This window comes from Myxocyprinus asiaticus, chromosome 4 (genome assembly GCF_019703515.2).
Source record: "Myxocyprinus asiaticus isolate MX2 ecotype Aquarium Trade chromosome 4, UBuf_Myxa_2, whole genome shotgun sequence".
NCBI lineage: Eukaryota > Metazoa > Chordata > Actinopteri > Cypriniformes > Catostomidae > Myxocyprinus > Myxocyprinus asiaticus.
This window is the reverse complement of record NC_059347.1, coordinates 14,017,119-14,036,546: the sequence shown is the minus strand read 5'-3', so window position 1 is coordinate 14,036,546 and position 19,428 is coordinate 14,017,119. Positions and strand designations below refer to the sequence as shown.

The window sequence follows — 19,428 nt, the reverse complement described above, 5'->3', positions numbered from 1 at the left end:
TTGCTGACTCAACCATCAGCTTGATGTTCTGATGTTGTTTGCAGACACAAACAGTGTGAGTTCCAGATACTCCTGACAGCACACACCATTTTAGCCTCAGTTCCAACTCAGTTCCAACAGTTAAACTCCACATACAGTTCATTAAGGTTACTTAAAACTAAATGCTTTTTTTAGTAAAATATTTTGAAGAACCCTGTGATAGATCATGATTCACTGTTGCCAATATCAAAAGTAGTAACATTTTAGACCTCATTGACAAGCATAAGCTATTGTTTGTCAGTCATAAACATAATTACTGTAAAATATTGTTCATTTTTATTATTTGTTATGCTTATATTACATCTGTTCATTTCTCAAAATGCATGAATAAAGTAGGCTTTTCCCCAGATTTCTACTAGCCCTAGCTCTGTAACCAGTGGAAGCTCAAACTCAACATTATAGTAGCATTCTGCTGTAAGAGAGGACTTATTTATGTGAAAATTTCAGGTTCATATCTGGTCCCCCACCAGAGATATTCAACACGAAAGTGAGGGGAATTTTAACAAATTGCACTTTCTCGCCCCCATAAAAAAAAAAAGAGAAGTCTCAAACCTGAAATGTTCTGCATGCACACTATACTTACCTAGGTACCTCCTAAAAAAATTAAAACCCTTCCCATTATAAATTGACCCTGAAAGTGGAACTTTGAGCAATCTTGAGCATTACATTAGGACTTAAGTTCTAAGGACAAGAATGTGCAAAATGTTTATATATATGTACATGTACCTTGTAATGTGCACAGTCTTGTAAATTTTGTCAGAAGGGGGGCTTACTGTTTAAGACTTTGGAAACCCCTTGGGCTAGACTATCGCAAGACAACTACGTCACATAAATGTAGATTTCTGTGCTCCCGTTATAACCACAACGTTTTCTACAGTGGAAGTGCCTGTCAAGATTGAGTTGACAGACACCCAGTTCCTATTTTTTGTTACTCCAGCCACTTTAATTTTCCCATCTGATTTAAATAAATTGCTCTGATTGAAAAATATCATATGTGTGAATTGACTACTGTGAATGTTATGTATTATATACAGTGCATCTGGAAAGTATTCACTGCGCTTCACTTTTTCCACATTTTGTTTATGTTACAGCCTTATTCCAAAATGGATTAAATTCATTGTTTTCCTCAAAATTGTACAAACAATACCCCATAATGACAATGTGAAAGAAGTTTGTTTGAAATCTTTGCAAGTTTATTAAAAATAAAAAAATCACATGTACATAAGTACAGGTGCATCTCAATAAATTAGAATGTCGTGGAAAAGTTCATTTATTTCAGTAATTCAACTCAAATTGTGAAACTCGTGTATTAAATAAATTCAGTGCACACAGACTGAAGTAGTTTAAGTCTTTGGTTCTTTTAATTGTGATGATTTTGGCTCACATTTAACAAAAACCCACCAATTCACTATCTCAAAAAATTAGAATACATCATAAGACCAATAAAAAAAACATTTTTAGTGAATTGTTGGCCTTCTGGAAAGTATGTTCATTTACTGTATATGTACTCAATACTTGGTAGGGGCTCCTTTTGCTTTAATTACTGCCTTAATTCGGCGTGGCATGGAGGTGATCGGTTTGTGGCACTGCTGAGGTGGTATGGAAGCCCAGGTTTCTTTGACAGTGGCCTTCAGCTCATCTGCATTTTTTGGTCTCTTGTTTCTCATTTTCCTCTTGACAATACCCCATAGATTCTCTATGGGGTTCAGGTCTGGTGAGTTTGCTGGCCAGTCAAGCACACCAACACCATGGTCATTTAACCAACTTTTGGTGCTTTTGGCAGTGTGGGCAGGTGCCAAATCCTGCTGGAAAATGAAATCAGCATCTTTAAAAAGCTGGTCAGCAGAAGGAAGCATGAAGTGCTCCAAAATTTCTTGGTAAACGGGTGCAGTGACTTTGGTTTTCAAAAAACACAATGGACCAACACCAGCAGATGACATTGCACCCCAAATCATCACAGACTGTGGAAACTTAACACTGGACTTCAAGCAACTTGGGCTATGAGTTTCTCCACCCTTCCTCCAGACTCTAGGACCTTGGTTTCCAAATGAAATACAAAACTTGCTCTCATCTGAAAAGAGGACTTTGGAACACTGGGCAACAGTCCAGTTCTTCTTCTCTTTTGCCCAGGTAAGATGCCTCTGACGTTGTCTGTGGTTCAGGAGTGACTTAACAAGAGGAATACGACAACTGTAGCCAAATTCCTTGACATGTCTGTGTGTGGTGCCTCTTGATGCCTTGACCCCAGCCTCAGTCCATTCCTTGTGAAGTTCACCCAAATTCTTTAATCGATTTTGCTTGACAATCATAAGGCTGCGGTTCTCTTGGTTGGTTGTGCATCTTTTTCTTCCACACTTTTTCCTTCTACTCAACTTTCTGTTAACATGCTTGGATACAGCACTCTGTGAACAGCCAGCTTCTTTGGCAATGAATGTTTGTGGCTTACCCTCCTTGTGAAGGGTGTCAATGATTGTCTTCTGGACAACTGTCAGATCAGCAGTCTTCCCCATGATTGTGTAGCCTAGTGAACCAAACTGAGAGACCATTTTGAAGGCTCAGGAAACCTTTGCAGGTGTTTTGAGTTGATTAGCTGATTGGCATGTCACCATATTCTAATTTTTTGAGATAGTGAATTGGTGGGTTTTTGTTGAATGTGAGCCAAAATCATCACAATTAAAAGAACCAAAGACTTAAACTACTTCAGTCTGTGTGCATTGAATTTATTTAATACACGAGTTTCACAATTTGAGTTGAATTACTGAAATAAATGAACTTTTCCAAGACATTTTAATTTATTGAGATGCACCTGTATTCACAGCCTTTGCTTAATACTTTGTTGAAGCACCTTTGGCCCAATTACAGCCTCAAGTCTTATTGAGTATGATGCTACAAGCTTGGCACACCTATTTTTGGGCAGTTTCTCCCATTCTTCTTTGCAGGACCGCTCAAGCTCCATCAGGTTGGATGGGGAGCGTCGGTGCACAGCCATTTTCAGATCTCTCCAGAGATGTTCAATCGGGTTCAAGTCTGGGCTCTGGCTGATCCACTCAAGGACATGTTCACACATTGTTCACAAGGACATTGTCCCGGAGCCACTCCTTTGTTATCTTGGCTGTGTGCTTAGGGTCGTTGTCCTGTTGGAAGATGAACCTTCGCCCCAGTCTGAGGTCCAGAGCGCTCTGGAGCAGGTTTTCATCAAGGATGTCTCTGTACATTGCTGCATTCATCTTTCCCTCGATCCTGACTAGTCTCCCAGTTCCTGCCGCTGAAAAACATCCCCACAGCATGATGCTGCCACCACCATGCTTCACTGTAGGGATGGTATTGGCCAGGTGATGAGCAGTGCCTGGTTTCCTCCAGACATGACGCTTGCCATTCAGGCCAAAGAGTTCAATCTTTGTTTCATCAGACCAGAGAATTTTGTTTCTCATGGTCTGAGAGTCCTTCAGGTGCCTTTTGGCAAACTCCAGGCGGGCTGTCATGTGCCTTTTACTGAGGAGTGGCTTCCGTCTGGCCACTCTACCATACAGGCCTGATTGGTTAAGTGCTGCAGAGATGGTTGTTCTTCTGGAAGGTTCTCCTCTCTCCACAGACAAATGCTGGAGCTCTGTCAGAGTGACCATCGGGTTCTTGATCACCTCCCTGACTAAGGCCCCGATCTCCCCCGATCGCTCAGTTTGGCCGGGTGGCCAGCTCTAGGAAGAGTCCTGGTGGTTCCAAACTTCTTCCATTTACGGATGATGGAGGCCACTGTGCTCATTGGGACCTTCAATGCTGAAGACATTTTTCTGTACCCTTCCCCAGATCTGTGCCTCGATACAATCCTGTCTCGGAGGTCTACAGACAATTCCTTGGACTTCTTGGTTAACTGTGGGACCTTACATAGACAGTTGTGTGCCTTTCCAAATCATGTCCAATCAACTGAATTTACCACAGGTGGACTCCAATCAAGTTGTAGAAACATCTCAAGGATGATCAGTGGAAACAGGATGCACCTGAGCTCAATTTTGAGTGTCATGGCAAAGGCTGTGAATACTTATGTACATGTGATTTTTTTTTTTTTTTTTTTTTTTGTAATAAATTTGCAAAGATTTCAAGCAAACTTCTTTCACATTGTCATTATGGGGTATTGTTTGTAGAATTTTGAGGAAAATAATGAATTTAATCCATTTTGGAGTAAGGCTGTAACATAACAAAATGTGGAAAAAGTGAAGTGCTATGAATACTTTCCGGATGCACTGTATTTGGTCAAGCCATCAGGTTGTCACCAGAGGTAACTCCGTTCAGTTGAGCAGTGCTGCTTCTCAGGTTAGCTCTAGATTTATGTTTGGATTTGTTTGAATTACAGGGAGATACAGCTCAGAGAGTGATGTGTGGAGCTATGGGATCCTCCTGTGGGAAACCTTTAGTCTAGGAGTGTGTCCTTATCCAGGCATGACCAACCAGCAGGCTCGAGAACAAGTGGAGAAAGGTAAAACCCATTTGTTGGTGACGTCAGCACACAAGCAGCCTAATGTGTCAATGTAAACAACTGTTAGGCACAAGTACTGTATCCCACGCAGTTCGCACCTTCCATTTCCAACTTGACGAATCAACTGGAAGTAATATCAACCAGGAATCTTCTTGACTCAATATTTGATAAGTCTGCCAAGCGTTAAGAGATTTATTACACACAATTGGATTATAAATGTGTAAAAATTGAATTAAAAATGTGATGTAACAAATTTTATCTCCAAGACGACAGCTGGAAGCCACTCACTGAATTAAACATGCAATGTGATGAGCTAATGTGACAATAGTGTATTATTATCTCTGCATAATGTGTACTGTTTCACATAGTATTTCTTAAAAGTAGTGAGCAGTACACTCTAAAATACACTTTTGATTCAGCCAACAAAAACTTGGATAATTGAGTTATCTCAACAAGATCAATTCATGGCAGTTATTTTAACAGTACATTTTAAGTTTTGATAATTAAAAGGCAAAATAATTTTTTGTTTGCATTGTATACAGTATATACTATACAGTATGCTCCGTGTTTCCCACAGGATTTTGTGAGACTGTGGTGGGTGGTCTGCTCTAGTAGTCATTTAATCAAGACGGTAACAAACCACAAGAAGGATGTTCTGTTTTCAGTCAGGGACGGTAAAGACCAGAGGTGCCCAATGTTGTGTCTCTTTCTCATTTGTGTGTCACTTTGGATCAAATGTCTGCTAAACGACTAAATGTACGCGTCTCTTAAAACATGGTTACTGTCTCTTTAAGAACAGCACATCTCCTCACATTTAACACATGGTAGTTCTGTGCCGTTTTGGAGAGATGAAAATACAATGGCATGACGTAATACTATCAAGTAGGATATTGTTTTGTTTTGTGACAAAGAAGATATTAAAGATATTTCTTATCATAGACCTAGGCTACACATTGTCCTGGATTTCATTCAGTATTATCATTTATTGGGAATGCCAAATGTAATAGGATTATTTAATTAAACAATGCTGTAAAATGTTTTTGCGTAGTTAATGCATTTAGCCTACTTTTATTTGACATTAAAACTGTTTTCCTGTTGTGATATCAAAAACTTGAATTGTAGCCTATTTTGCTTCTTAAGAAGTGATTATGCTGAATGCATTATATTATGAAAGGAAATAAAAGCTACGACACACATTTCTGCAAATAAAAAAATTGAGAGGCCTATTAATTTAGTTGACTCCAAAATATGATTATGATTAAAAACCTGCCGAAATATGCCTTTGTATCATATGGTTATTAAAAATTCCGCATTCATGCGGATATGATATAATGCACAACGTATAGCGTGCGTTCAAGCCATATTTCATTTCGGATGACTGTACGCACTGTTCCGCGAGTCCACCTAATTACCTGTCATTTCTTGACACTGCTTCCGTTCCCACTCCGTTTTAAACCAACTAGGCTCAGTCTGGTGTTATTGAAGGCACACCTCCGACTTTGGAGCTGGCCAATCATAGTTAAGATTTTGGGGTGGCACCTGGGATGGCCAATGGAGTGAACTTTCCAACAGCACTTATTTAAAGGTCACTGAAATACGCATATACATTTTTAAAAACCAAATCACTTATACTCTCTTCTTTTCAAATAAGCTATAGTTTTTGTAATGCAAAAATAAAACTAAAAAATGTTAAAACAAAAAGATTCATTAAAAACGAAGAGCTGCATCAATGCCATTTTTTTTTTTCTCTCTCGTCACCTATGGCAAGGCAGGCCAAATCCAAGGTCATCACGGGCCAACTTTGGCCCACGGGCCCTAGCTTGGGCACCTCTGGTAAAGACAGTAAGTCCTTGTGTCATTGCCCACATAAGGCTTCAGCAACCCCTTGAATTCAGGGATTAACTCCCATTCTTTTCTATAATTTTGGGAGTATATTTTAGAGTGTGATATGTTCGCTATTTTTTGAATATGTGTGTAATGTCCAAGGTTGCGTGTATTTGTATTTATATTTGTATCATGTGTATATAAGTTTAATAAAGTTTATTATTATGTGTTTGAATAAAGTACACTGTATTTTATGTCATGTCTAAATAAATGATCTGAATTCAGAGAGTTCAGAAACGGGAATGAACTAAACCCCTGTGTTAGTGAGTGATAAAACAGTGATAAGCGCATGAGAAGAATAAAAATAAAATGTCAAATTAAATTGTTTAAAACAAAGGAGCAAACAATACAGATTAGTGATTGGTCCTTGGCAACACTGTTTGCACATGCGCAGCTCATTCACGTGTATGTCAGCTGCCGTGCGGTCAACTGAATGTGCTGCTCCTCTCTGCCACTCACTGAACAGAGCTGATGCAGAGAGAGATGTGCCTGCGGTGGGAAAGCAAGACCTCGCGCTTAGCTAACGTTAGATTAACGTTAATTATCAATGATAACTTCTGCAGTAACATTATCTGTTTGCTGTCGTACATAGATAATGATAAAAGTGTGTTTGGACTAGTGGATAACTGCAGTAGATACTGTAACGTTAGTTAACGTTACTTACTTACAAACGATGTTGTGTCTTCAAAATGCCTTGGTGTCTCAGATGCAGCCAGGTGGTTCCAGTGTGTGTGTGTGTGAGTGAGTGAGTGAGCGAGCATGCATGCGTACGGCGCAAAACACAACATTATAGATCTTTTATGTTATTATGAGAAGTGTAAAAACATTTTCGGTTCATTATGAAACTGTGCGGGACAGCAGTTTAGTTTAGTTTAGGCCGCCACAGTCTAGGTAATTAATGGGAAACACATAGAACACCGTATGCCAGAATTACATTCCGTATGTAGCCACAAGTCAAGATGGTGCTCATATCATGTTGGCAAGTTGTCGTCGGACAATTTCTCTTTCACTGTTAGCTTTTTGATTGTTTTTCTTGCATATCCATTGTCTGTATCTTTTACAATCAACAATGCTATAGAAAGTATGTTTGTGTCAAATTTAGGTTATAGAATGTCCTGCCCGCAGAAGTGCCCAGATGAGGTGTACAGGATCATGCAGCAGTGTTGGGAGTACAAGCCTGAAAACCGACCCAAATTCGCCGACATTCAGAAAGAACTGGCTGCCGTCAAGAAAAAATAGCCTTTGATGAGGACATGGCCAGAGGGCCGAACCAATCCTATACTTCCAGGTGATCCTGAATCTACAGAGAACAACATAACCAATGTTTCGCCCTCCAAATCACATGCTTTTATTGTACTTAAGAGTACTCTGTCACATAATCACTGTGTGAACTGCCTATGCACCAGCTGTTTTGAGCCATTAGCATGGGGAGAGTTCTCCGCTTTGCTCTGATGACAAAATGATGCAGGTTTCCCCTGTATTTTGTCCTGTAAGTCTCCATCGAGCAACAGTTAAGCTAGGTCAGACAGAACGTGAGATGTATGTTGTCCTATAGAGGAGTAGTCAGTATGCCATTGAGTATTTCTGTGTCCACACTAGTGACTCTCTCAAATAATTAAAAAACACTATGTGGATGAATGTTGGAAATCGGACCGTTTGTCCACCCAATAAGACAGGATTATCTGTTTTTTTGTGTGTGTTTTTTTAAGTCCTGAGCCTGTTTGATGGTTTTGGGTGTTTTATATTCAAGTCATTTTATGTCATTTATATTTTCTGGGGAGATAACAGACATATATGCTGATGTCTGTAAATGAGTTGGAACTCTGCATTGGTTCCACAAAAAGAAGTGTATTACATCAGTAAGAAGACTTTCAGTGTGTTACATTCCAACATTTCGGCACTCATCAAAGCAAGGAGACCAAATGCATAGGTTTACCTAAGTGCAATTTAGTACATAGTACAGTCAGATGGCCTTAATGCAAAATCAAATGATTCTGGCGGGCTGTATGCTTATGTATTGTATTTGAGACCATTTGAATGGACACAGCATCAGTCTACACAAAATACTCCAAATACCTCTCACTTCAAGGAATGGTTACACCCAAAAATGAAAAATTCTGTCATTGTTTACTCCATCATATTGTTGCAAACCCTTATGACATGTTTGTTTCCATGGAACACAAAAGGAGAAGTTTAGCAGTATGTTCATGATGCTCATGGGCTTTCAAACTGCCAAAAAGGACACAAATGCACCATAAAAGTTGTCCATATTCCTTGTGTGTGGTGTTCTAAGATTTCTGAAGCCGTTTGATAGCTTTGTGTGAGAAAGAGACTGAAGTTAAGCCGTTGTTTGCATAAAATCTTCCCCTTCCCTTCTGCTGAATATCTCCTTTTGTGTTCCATTGAAGAAAGAAACTCATACAGGTTTGGAACAGCATGAGGGTGAGTAAATGATGCCAGAATGTTCATTTATGGGCGAACTATCCCGTTAACATTCAACAAAGATGCCATGTGGCCATCACCTCAAGCTCTGTCCAAAACTGACTGTGGGATCTCTGTATGGAAAACCAGCAACCAAAACTAGTCACAGGCACGTTTATTTGTATCTATCTTACTCTTGTGCTGTTCGTATGTTGTTGCTCCTTTACGATCAGGTTTTCTTTTGCAAACAATCCTTGAGACCTAATAGACATGTATTTACCTACACAAGTATTACAGGTCTGGCTTGACAAGGATTTGTTCTGTATTAAAACTTTCCCAGGTTGTACAGGTGCCATTGTTTTCCATGTTTATATTGCTCTTTATTTACCCATGCTCCCATGTATGGCAAGCCAAATTGACTTTTAATCATGTGCAGGATATGAATTATGGATATCTATAGTTACATTTTTCTACTAGTTAAAATGTTAATTCGTTATCAGCAATGAAATTACTACTAGTGAAAATGCTAATTTATGTTACGTTTGGACAAGTAAACAATTATTGATATAAAAAAATGATGCCATTCTTGAAATCAAAAATGGAATTTCAGCTTGTAAAAAAAAAAAACAGTTCTTGATATCTGTAACCAGGGGTGTAAAGTAACGAATTACAAATACTCACGTTACTGTAATTAACTACTTTTTCCCAAGAATTGTACTTTTTTAAGTAGTTTAAAAATTGTATACTTTTACTTGAGTACATTTTAAGTGCTGTAACTGTACTTTTAATGCGCTAATTTCCCACCGTCTGTGTTCGCTACTTCCCTGTCCTGATTTTATTTGTATCTATCAACGTGATTGTCTAGGGAGAGTCTCGTGACTCCCGTCAAATCAAATCACAGCTAAAAAACTTGAATGGCAGCTGTAGATCTGGCGCCAACTGTGGAGGATGCCTCAAGCACAGTTCAACACCTGAACGGGCTTTTCGCAGTGAAAAAGGCCAGTTGCATGACTGTCGTGTGAGTTTAGCTTGCTCAAGCCAGATATCAGCATTAATCCTGCCTCTAATTTGAAGAAACATATCGAGGTAAATTTCATATTTCCGCTTACTAAATTCTGTGTCTATAATGTAGCCTGTAATTTAGCTATCTATCACTGAGATTATTGGTTTGATGTGAGAGATTAAGGCAATGTTGTCAATAGGGAATCAAAAGAGATCGATATCGATGATAAACTTTTGAGTAATTTTCTACACTTAGCCTGTGTTCTACATTTAGACCAGGGGTGTTCATTACATCGATCACGATAGCAAGACAAACACTGGTTGGTTGATCTAGATAAAATATTAAAGATTGACTTTTTATTTCCTGACGTCTGTAGCTGCGTGCTTGATTGACAGGCAGTTAATTTGTGTGTGCTAATGCGGGTACACGCTTAAATGGTCAAATACTCTTTATAATTCCACCAATGTCCGTCTTGGTGAAGCATTTACAGTGGTGTGAAAAAGTGTTTGCCCCCTTCCTGATTTCTTATTTTTTTGCATGTTTGTCACACTTAAATGTTTCATATCATCAAACAAGTTTAAATATTAGTCAAAGATAACACAAGTAAACACAAAATGCAGTTTTTAAATGAAGGTTGTTATTATTAAGGGAAAACAAAATCCAAACCTATATGGCCCTGTGTGAAAAAGTGATTGCCCCCTAAACCTAATAACTGGTTGGGCCACCCTTAGCAGCAACAACTGCAATCAAGCATTTGCAATAACTTGCAATGAGTCTTTTACAGCGCTGTGGAGGAATTTTGACCCACTCATCTTTGCAGAATTGTTGTAATTCAGCCACATTGGAGGGTTTTCGAGCATGAACTGCCTTTTTAAGGTCATGCCACAGCATCTCAATAGGATTCAGGTCAGGACTTTGACTAGGCCACTCCAAAGTCTTCATTTTGTTTTTCTTCAGCCATTCAGAGGTGGACTTGCTGGTGTGTTTTGGATCATTGTCCTGCTGCAGAACCCAAGTTCGCTTCAGCTTGAGGTCACGAACAGATGGCCGGACATTCTCCTTAAGGATTTTTTGGTAGACAGCAGAATTCATGGTTCCATTTATCACAGCAAGTCTTCCAGGTCCTGAAGCAGCAAAACAGCCCCAGACCATCATACTACCACCACCATATTTTACTGTTGGTATGATGTTCTTTTTCTGAAATGCGGTGTTACTTTTACGCCAGATGTAATGGGATACACCTTCCAAAAAGTTCAACTTTTGTCTCGTCAGTCCACAGAGTATTTTCCCAAATGTCTTGGGGATCATCAAGATGTTTTCTGGCAAAAATGAGACTAGCCTTAATGTTCTTTTTGCTCAGCAGTGGTTTTCGTCTTGGAACTCTGCCATGCAGGCCATTTTTGCCCAGTCTCTTTCTTATGGTGGAGTCATGAACACTGACCTTAACTGAGGCAAGTGAGGCCTGCAGTTCTTTGGATGTTGTTGTGGGGTCTTTTGTGACCTCTTGGATGAGTTGTAGCTGCGCTCTTGGGGTAATTTTGGTCGGCCGGCCACTCCTGGGAAGGTTCACCACTGTTCCATGTTTTCGCCATTTGTGGATAATGGCTCTCACTGTGGTTCTCTGGAGTCCCAAAGCTTTAGAAATGGCTTTATAACCTTTTCCAGACTGATAGATCTCAATTACTTTCTTTCTCATTTGTTCCTGAATTTCTTTGGATCTCGGCATGATGTCTAGCTTTTGAAGATCTTTTGGTCTACTTCACTTTGTCAGGCAGGTCCTATTTAAGTGATTTCTTGATTGAGAACAGGTGTGGCAGTAATCAGGCCTGGGTGTGGCTAGAGAAATTGAACTCAGGTGTGATAAACCACAGTTAAGTTATGTTTTAACAGGTGGGGCAAACACTTTTTCACACAGGGCCATGTAGGTTTGTTTTCCCTTAATAACCTTCATTTAAAAACTGCATTTTGTGTTTACTTGTGTTATCTTTGATATTAATATTTAAACTTGTTTGATGATCTGAAACATTTAAGTGTGACAAACATGCAAAAAAATAAGAAATCAGGAAGAGGGCAAACACTTTTTCACACCACTGTATGTGAACACAGACGATTTGGTCTAAAGTGAACGTAAACAGTGGGACAAAAATCATATTTGTATCAATATGTTGGACTTGAAGTGTACATGTAACCGAATTGAGCACTGTCTAGTAGGATATGTCATATAAAGGCTATTAATCAAACAACAATAACAAGGAAACGAGAAAACCACTCACTACTTTTGGCTGAATAAATTGAGTAGCTTTAAAAGTATTAATGTAATAGAATAAATTTAATAATATTGTTAGTTTCTTTTATAATACCGACCCCTGATGTAGAGAGTGTGTTAATTTGTATAATAAATTACCAGGAAAGTAGAGATGATAAAATAATTTATAATTATGCTTAGCCTTTATCAAGTTTTTTCTAATGCCTAATAGAAAAGTATCAACCTTTGTAGAGCAATACTTCAGGCAGGATATTCCACCAGTCACAAACTAAAGGAAATTGTGCATCATGCATGAGAATGAGAATACATCTATTTCTGGGCTTAAAAGATACAAGAACTAAATCAATGTGGAAAATTGTATCTCAAAAGGAGGACAATGTGGCCCCCCCATGTGCTACTTAAAGAAATAGTTCACTCAAAAATGAAAATTCTCTCATCATTTACTCACCCTCATGCCATCCCAGATGTGTATGACTTTCTTTCTTCTGCTGAACACAAATTAAGATTTTTAGAATTTATAGTAAAAATTTACTTAAATATTGATCTGTTTCTCACCCAACCTATCATATCTCTTCTGAAGACACGGATTTAACTACTGGAGTCACACGGATTAGGCTACTTTTATGATGACTTATGTGATTTTTGGAGCTTCAAAATGTTGGCACCCATTCACTTGCACTGTATGGACCAAAAGAGATGAGATAGTCTTCTAAAAATCTTAATTTGTGTTCTGCAGAAACAAGAAAGTCATACACATCTGGGATGGCATGAGGGTGACTAAATAATGAGAGAATTTAAATTTTTGTGTGAATTATTCCTTTGAAGCCCAATGTGGCCCCTGTACCAAACAACTGCTCTACAGCTTCTATTGTGCGGGACATGACGCGCCAGGTGGCCCTGATTTTTTTTTTTTGTGCTTTTTTTTTTTTTTTTTTTTTGCATTCCTTGCATTGTTTTGAACATGTTTTATGCGCAACAATAACTAAGGGAAATTTAGACCCTGCATGTAAAATGATTTTAATGTAATTGTTTCATACATTATGACATTGAAAATAACTTTATCTTTTCATTTCTGTAATCATGTCACCCTTTTATTTTTTTAAATCAGATTCATGTAGTGTTTACAGTATCATAAGTGATGTATTTTAAAAGTTGTCAATCACAAACACCTATAAAATACCTATATTCTTTATTCTTTCTGGCAAACAGCCATAGAAGGGAATGTAAATTACGGTATGTGTGCTACATTTTTAAATTGCAGCACAGAGTTTTTATTATAAAGGGGCATAGCTTTCACAACTCAGTACTCAATACTCACTACTCATGAGTACTTTTAAATGAGCTACTCTTTTACTCTTACTTGAGTAAGAGAGTAGTACTTTTAGTAGAGTATTTAAAAAGTAACAGTACTTTTACTTGAGTATTATTTTTCAGTACTCTTTCCACCCCTGTCTCTAACTGAATTCTCATAAACAGAATTTCACAGTGATCTCTCAATTCAGTCCTGTTCAAAACTCAATTACAGAGATCTGTCATTTATTTTGTTCTTCAAATATACAGAGCTGATATGTATTTCTTACTGTTTACTTCTATTATTTTTTTATAATGGTTGTATTGTTACTAGTAAAATGTCCATTCCTGAAATCAGCAGTTGAACTAGTTAAAAAAATGCTTATTTGGTTTTCACCAGTGGCAATGTTTGTTTCAGATATCTGTACCGTGATTGTGACTATTAAGAAAGCCTTTTAAGATATCTTAACTCTTCAACTGAATGGTATGAAATACTGAATCAAACATGTTAAAATAAATTTATGGGTTTTTCTTTTTAACTATTTTTAATTCAATTATTAAAGGCACCAAAAATGAAAATTCTCTCATCATTTACTCACCCTCATGCCTTACCAGATGTGTGTGACTTTCTTTCATCTGCAGAACACAAACAAAGATTTTTTTGAAAAATATTTCAGCTCTGTAGGTCCATAAAATGCAAGTGAATGGTGATGAGAACTTTGAAGCTCAAAAAGCACAAAGGCAGCTTAAAAGTGATCTATATGACACCAGTGGTTAAATCAATGTCTTCAGAGGTGATATGATCGGTGTAGGTGAGAAACAGATCAATATTTAAGTCCTTTTTTACTATAAATCTCCACCTTTGTTCAGCCCCGACCAGTTGGTAGCAATATGCACGAAAAATGCGAATCACCAAAAAACAAGAAAAGAAGAATGTGAAAGTGGAAATTTATAGTAAAAAAAGGACTTACATTTTGATCTGTTTCTCCCCCACATTTATCATCTCACTTCTGAAGACATGGATTTAACCACTGGAGTTTTATGGATTACTTTTATACCGACTTTGTGCTTTTTTGAGCTTCAAAGTTCTGGTCACCATTCACTTGCATTGTATGGACCTACAGAGCTGAAATATTCTTCTAAAAATCTTCATTTGTGTTCTGCAGAAGACAGAAAGTCATACACATCTGGGATGGCATGAGGGTGAGTAAATGATGAGAGAAATTTCATTTTTGGGTGAACTATCCCTTTAATATCAGTTATGGGCATTTTCACTAGTAATGTAATTATTGATATAAAAATATATTAGCACTTTTACCAGCAAGTAGTACATTGCTGATATATGAAATTGGAATTTCAACTAGTAAGAAAATAATTTTAGATATTCGTAATTGCATTTTTGAAAAGGAGCGAATGACGTGAAAATGCAGTAACATATATCAGTACTTTTGTCCCCCAAGAACGGGTATTTCCGTGAGTAATCATTTTTATATCAAGAATTTGCATTTTTACTAGTGCAAATGTAATTACTCATTAAAAAAAATAGCATTTTCACTAGAAGTAATTATGCCGGTGACATCAAGTATTAGCATTGAATTGTAGGTATCTGTAATTCATATCCTGCACGTGAGTCCATGCAGACTGCTCAAACAGTGTTTAACCAGCAACCTCCTCCAAGCTCCTGAGTCACATAAATATGTCAAAATTAAATGGTTTCTTCAAGGTTTACTTTATTAATATCATTCCTTTTGTATTTTGTAAATACTTTTTTGTAGATTCAGTAATGTAATTTTGTAGGTTCTCCTTTTATATTACTGCACAAACTAATGATATTAGAGTGTTGATGTCTGTCAGGATGGAATATGCCTCAACTTTGATTGTCTTTCCAGCTATAATAGTCGCAGTGAAGACCCAGAATCAGTTCTACACTAATGTTTGCACATTTGGAATTATATATATAATTCCAGAGAGAGAGAGACATGACTGTTTCTTGTTAGTCTGCCATTTTTTTCCCCCTCTGTTGCCATCACTCTAATGTGACCAAACATCAATGTGATGAAATGTGCTAATCATGCAGAACTGGTGACAATTCATACGTAAAGCTACTGTATAATACAGTTTTGAGTAGTATCTTTGCATGATAGAGCTTCACCTTTGGGTTCAGATTAAAGATGCCCCCCCTATTAATTTACATTAATTTAACTACTTGAGTGAGCTCTTATTATTTTTGCCTTTTTAACATCAAAGCAATTATCCCTATAGTTTTTATTTATTTGAAATACTGTAATATTATCCTAGAATTTGAATCTTTGCTTTTTTTTTGTGCCATTCACCATAACTCCTACTGTCAGTGTATTAAAGTGATCACCAGTATTTGTGTTATTCCAAGAGACTAGTTTTTAATTTCACTTTCCTACATCTAACTTGCTCATAGTGATCAAGTAAACTTACAATTTGAAAAAAAAAAAAAAAACAGTGTCTTGCGTATTGCCGCTATAGCAATGCGAGATCATTATGGATACATTATTAATGCGTTCATAACGAAAGACCATTTGTAAATTACACAATTATAAGTAAATGTGTTTTCACTGGTCATTCATGTGGACAATTCTCCTTCCTTGAATTCTACTGCCCTGTGCTGGACTATTTATTTCTGTGATGGAAACAGTTTATATATTGATTGCACTTTTGGCCTGTTGTATGCTTTTTAAAAGAACCCCTTATGTATATATAACAGCATAGTAGTGCTGTTTCAGGTAATGATCGGCTCAAAATTGTCTTGAATTGACCATGAACAAGAGCAGAAAAGCAACACTGGACTTACGATTGTCAAACTATTGCTTAAAGTGATTATTTCAGCCCTGCCCACTGAAAGAGGAAATATGGAAACATAAACGGTTGACTTGATCTTTTTTCCATGTAGTCTTTTTTCACCCGTCTCTGTTTGCTCATAACATCTCTCTGATGGACATTCAACTACAACAATGTCTGCTCATTGTTTATATTGTACACTTGCAATAAAGGTTTTTGAGTCTTTGAACTGAGCTTCTTGAAATTATTTTAAAATAACCATGAAACGCATTCGCAACCTATTTTATTTCCATAATCTGATGTATTTGCAAGGAGGTGGATTATACCTGGAGAGAGCTAGCTTTCACATTCACGTCAATTGCAGATTGATGGCTGGCACATGACCAGCGAAAAGTACACAACTTAGTTCTGGGCATGGAATTTTTTTATGAAGCCCATTTCCACCACATGGGGGGAAAAAAAGTGCTTTAAGTCATAAATATGAGATTGAAAGTCATAAGTATTAGAATGAGATTTTTCATTTTGAGATTACGTCATATGAGAAAGTCAATATTGGGATAATTTTATAATTATTAAAACTTAAAATTACGAGATATTAAGTCATATTTGACCATCATAATTATGAAAAAGTAATACTTTTGAGATAACAGATAAAAATGGGATAAAAAAAAAAGTATTATGATAGTCAAAATTATGAGATAGAAAATCAACAATACTGACAAAAGACAGAATATGAGATTAAAAGTAAAAAACATGATAGTAAATCAAAATTTTGATAATAAAAGTAAATTAAGAGTCAAATTTTGATAGTAAATTGTAATCACGTGATTAAGTAATAATTATGAGATAAAAGTTGAAAATGTGATGAGTCAAAATTATGAGATTGTAAAAAAAAAGTTTAAAATATTACATAGTAAGTCATAATTGAGATACTAAGTCTTAAGATAAATCAAAATTATGAGATAATTACGTAATAACTGTGATTAATAGTCAAATTATATGAACAGTTGAAAAAATGAGATCGTTATCATTATGAGATAAAAAGTAAAAATTTAGAGATAAAATGTCAAAATTATGAGATAGTAAGTCATAATGAGATTACAAGTCATAATTATGAGATTCGGCCTTGGGGATGTCAGCCAAAAAGGAAAGTCGTTTCAGAGGCTGAGCAATTATTACATTTTGATGAAAGTTTTCAAAGACGAACTTTTTTTTTCTTTGGATTAACGTGCACTGATAAATCATATGCAAGAAGACCAGAAATGTGCATTAAGAAATCAAATGGGGTCAGTGATGGTTAAACACTGATCATACACCAATCAGCCACAACATTAAAATCTCCTGCCTAATATTGTGTAGGTCCCCTTCATGCCACCAAATCAGCGCCAACCCGCATCTCAGAATAGCATTCTGAGATACTATTCTTCTCACCACAATTGTACAGAGTGGTTATTTGAGTTACTGTAGACTTTGTTACAGTTACAGAAATACTCAAACCAGCCCATCTGGCACCAACAATCATCCATTCAATTATCCAATCAGCCAATCATGTGGCAGCAGTGCTGTGCATAAAATCATGCAGATACGGGTCAAGAGCTTCAGTTCATTTTCACATCAACCATCAGAATGGGGAAAAAATGTGATCTCAGTGATTTGGAGCGTGGCATGATCGTTGATGCCAGATGGGCTGGTTTGAGTATTTCTGTAACTGCTGATCCCCTGGGATTTTCAAGCACAACAGTCTCTAGAATTTACTCAGAATGGTGCCAAAAACAAAAAAACATCCAGAGAGCAGCAGTTCTGTGGATGGAAATGCCTTGTTGATGAGAGAGGTCAGCAGAGATTGACCAGACTGGTTTGAACTGACAAAGTCTACGGTAACTCAGATAACCGCTCTGTACAATTGTAGTGAGAAGAATATCATCTCAGAATGCTGTTCTGAGATCTGGGCTGGCGCTGTTTTGGTGGCATGACGGGGACCTACACAATATTATATTATATTGCTGATCGGTGTATGGGTGACTGGTTCTCAATACCTTCTATATCTCACTAACCATTTATAACTGCTGAATGGTTTATACACATACATTTTAAGTGTAACTGATAATAGTCATAGTCGTTGATAGTGTCTTTCACATATACAGAGAAACTCTTTGGCTTGTATGATTCCTATATATAATTCATTGAAATCTTCAATAAAAAAAAAATAAATAAAAAAGAAAGTGATTTGGGTGAGCTACCCACCTGTGCCTTTCTTTGTGTATTATTCTGAGCTGATACGAGCTGCCCCTCTAAATAACATGACACTGAATACATGCCAATTGCCTTTGCAAAAAAAACGGCACAAAGCCGTCTCATATTTATAGTCGTGCACCATCATATTTTCCAGTTCAGACTCTCAGACTCTCACACATTCTTTTGGAAATGATATTGCTCCTGAAGGTGCTTTTGTGAAAGCTACCTAATCAGTGGCCATCATTTCAATGATTTATACAAATGTGTTTATGAACCGCAATGAAATATATTGCACAGCCATTATCATTTATTTTCCAGGTATGTACGCTTTAATCAGGAAGTTACAATGCACCTCAGCCAACTGAATTACCTCTGAATGGATAGCTGAATTGTTATCGAGAGAGTTCAGGGTAGCAACCTTCTTGGGAAGCTGCTTTGTCAGAGCACTTAAAGATTTGACGTTGAATTGATAAAAGCGATGCTTATTAACACTAGGCCTGTAGCCTGACTGCAAAGAAATATCAGATGGAAATCTCTTTTGTTGAACTATGATTACTTTTTTTTATTATTATTGGAATATTACTCTGCGGGATGTTTAGATTGATGGGTGCGAAGAGATCAGCATGTTCCTCCAGGTGTGCTGTGATTGGACGGTGACGTGTCTTGTTCAGAATTTAAAGACGGTGATTCGGTCTCAGCAGAGGTCAGAACATGCCGACACACAGGACACGTACCAGACTAAAACAAAAATAAGAATAATAATCACAAGGAGAAAAGACTTTTCAATATAAAGGGACAGATGTCAAATCATGAAAAAAAAATAAAATGAGTCAAAGATAGTTATCCAATAACCTATTTAATGAGTCAGTATTTACTCACCCTCATATTGTTCCAAATCCATATGATTTTTTGCAGAACGCAAAAGGAGAAGTTGTGCTGAATGTTTACGCTGTTCTTTTCCAATTTTTTTTAAAGCCCAAAGTACATTTCGGTCTGATGTGAATGCTA

At 37.1% G+C, this 19,428-nt stretch overlaps 2 protein-coding genes across 10 annotated transcripts in view; one reads left to right on the top strand and one right to left on the bottom strand.

Moving 5' to 3' along the window:
• Positions 1-15,847, top strand: part of LOC127439847 (tyrosine-protein kinase Fer-like) — a 61,969-nt gene extending 46,122 nt beyond the window's left edge. For 3 of the 4 annotated variants that reach the window (XM_051696097.1, XM_051696100.1, XM_051696098.1), the window contains 2 exons: positions 4,388-4,510; positions 7,497-15,847. In XM_051696097.1, coding sequence (XP_051552057.1) covers positions 4,388-4,510; positions 7,497-7,633 — 260 coding nt within the window. In that variant the 3' untranslated portion in view covers positions 7,634-15,847. The other variant, XM_051696099.1, reaches the window with a different exon arrangement.
• Positions 15,848-18,170: 2,323 nt separating this feature from the next.
• LOC127439850 (E3 ubiquitin-protein ligase Praja-2-like) overlaps positions 18,171-19,428 on the bottom strand; it is a 30,040-nt gene continuing 28,782 nt past the window's right edge. The window contains exon 9 of one of the 6 annotated variants that reach the window (XM_051696108.1): positions 18,171-19,158. In XM_051696108.1, coding sequence (XP_051552068.1) covers positions 19,039-19,158 — 120 coding nt within the window. In that variant the 3' untranslated portion in view covers positions 18,171-19,038. The remainder of the gene's footprint in view (positions 19,159-19,428) is intronic. The other 5 variants (XM_051696109.1, XM_051696104.1, XM_051696105.1 and 2 more) reach the window with 5 other exon arrangements.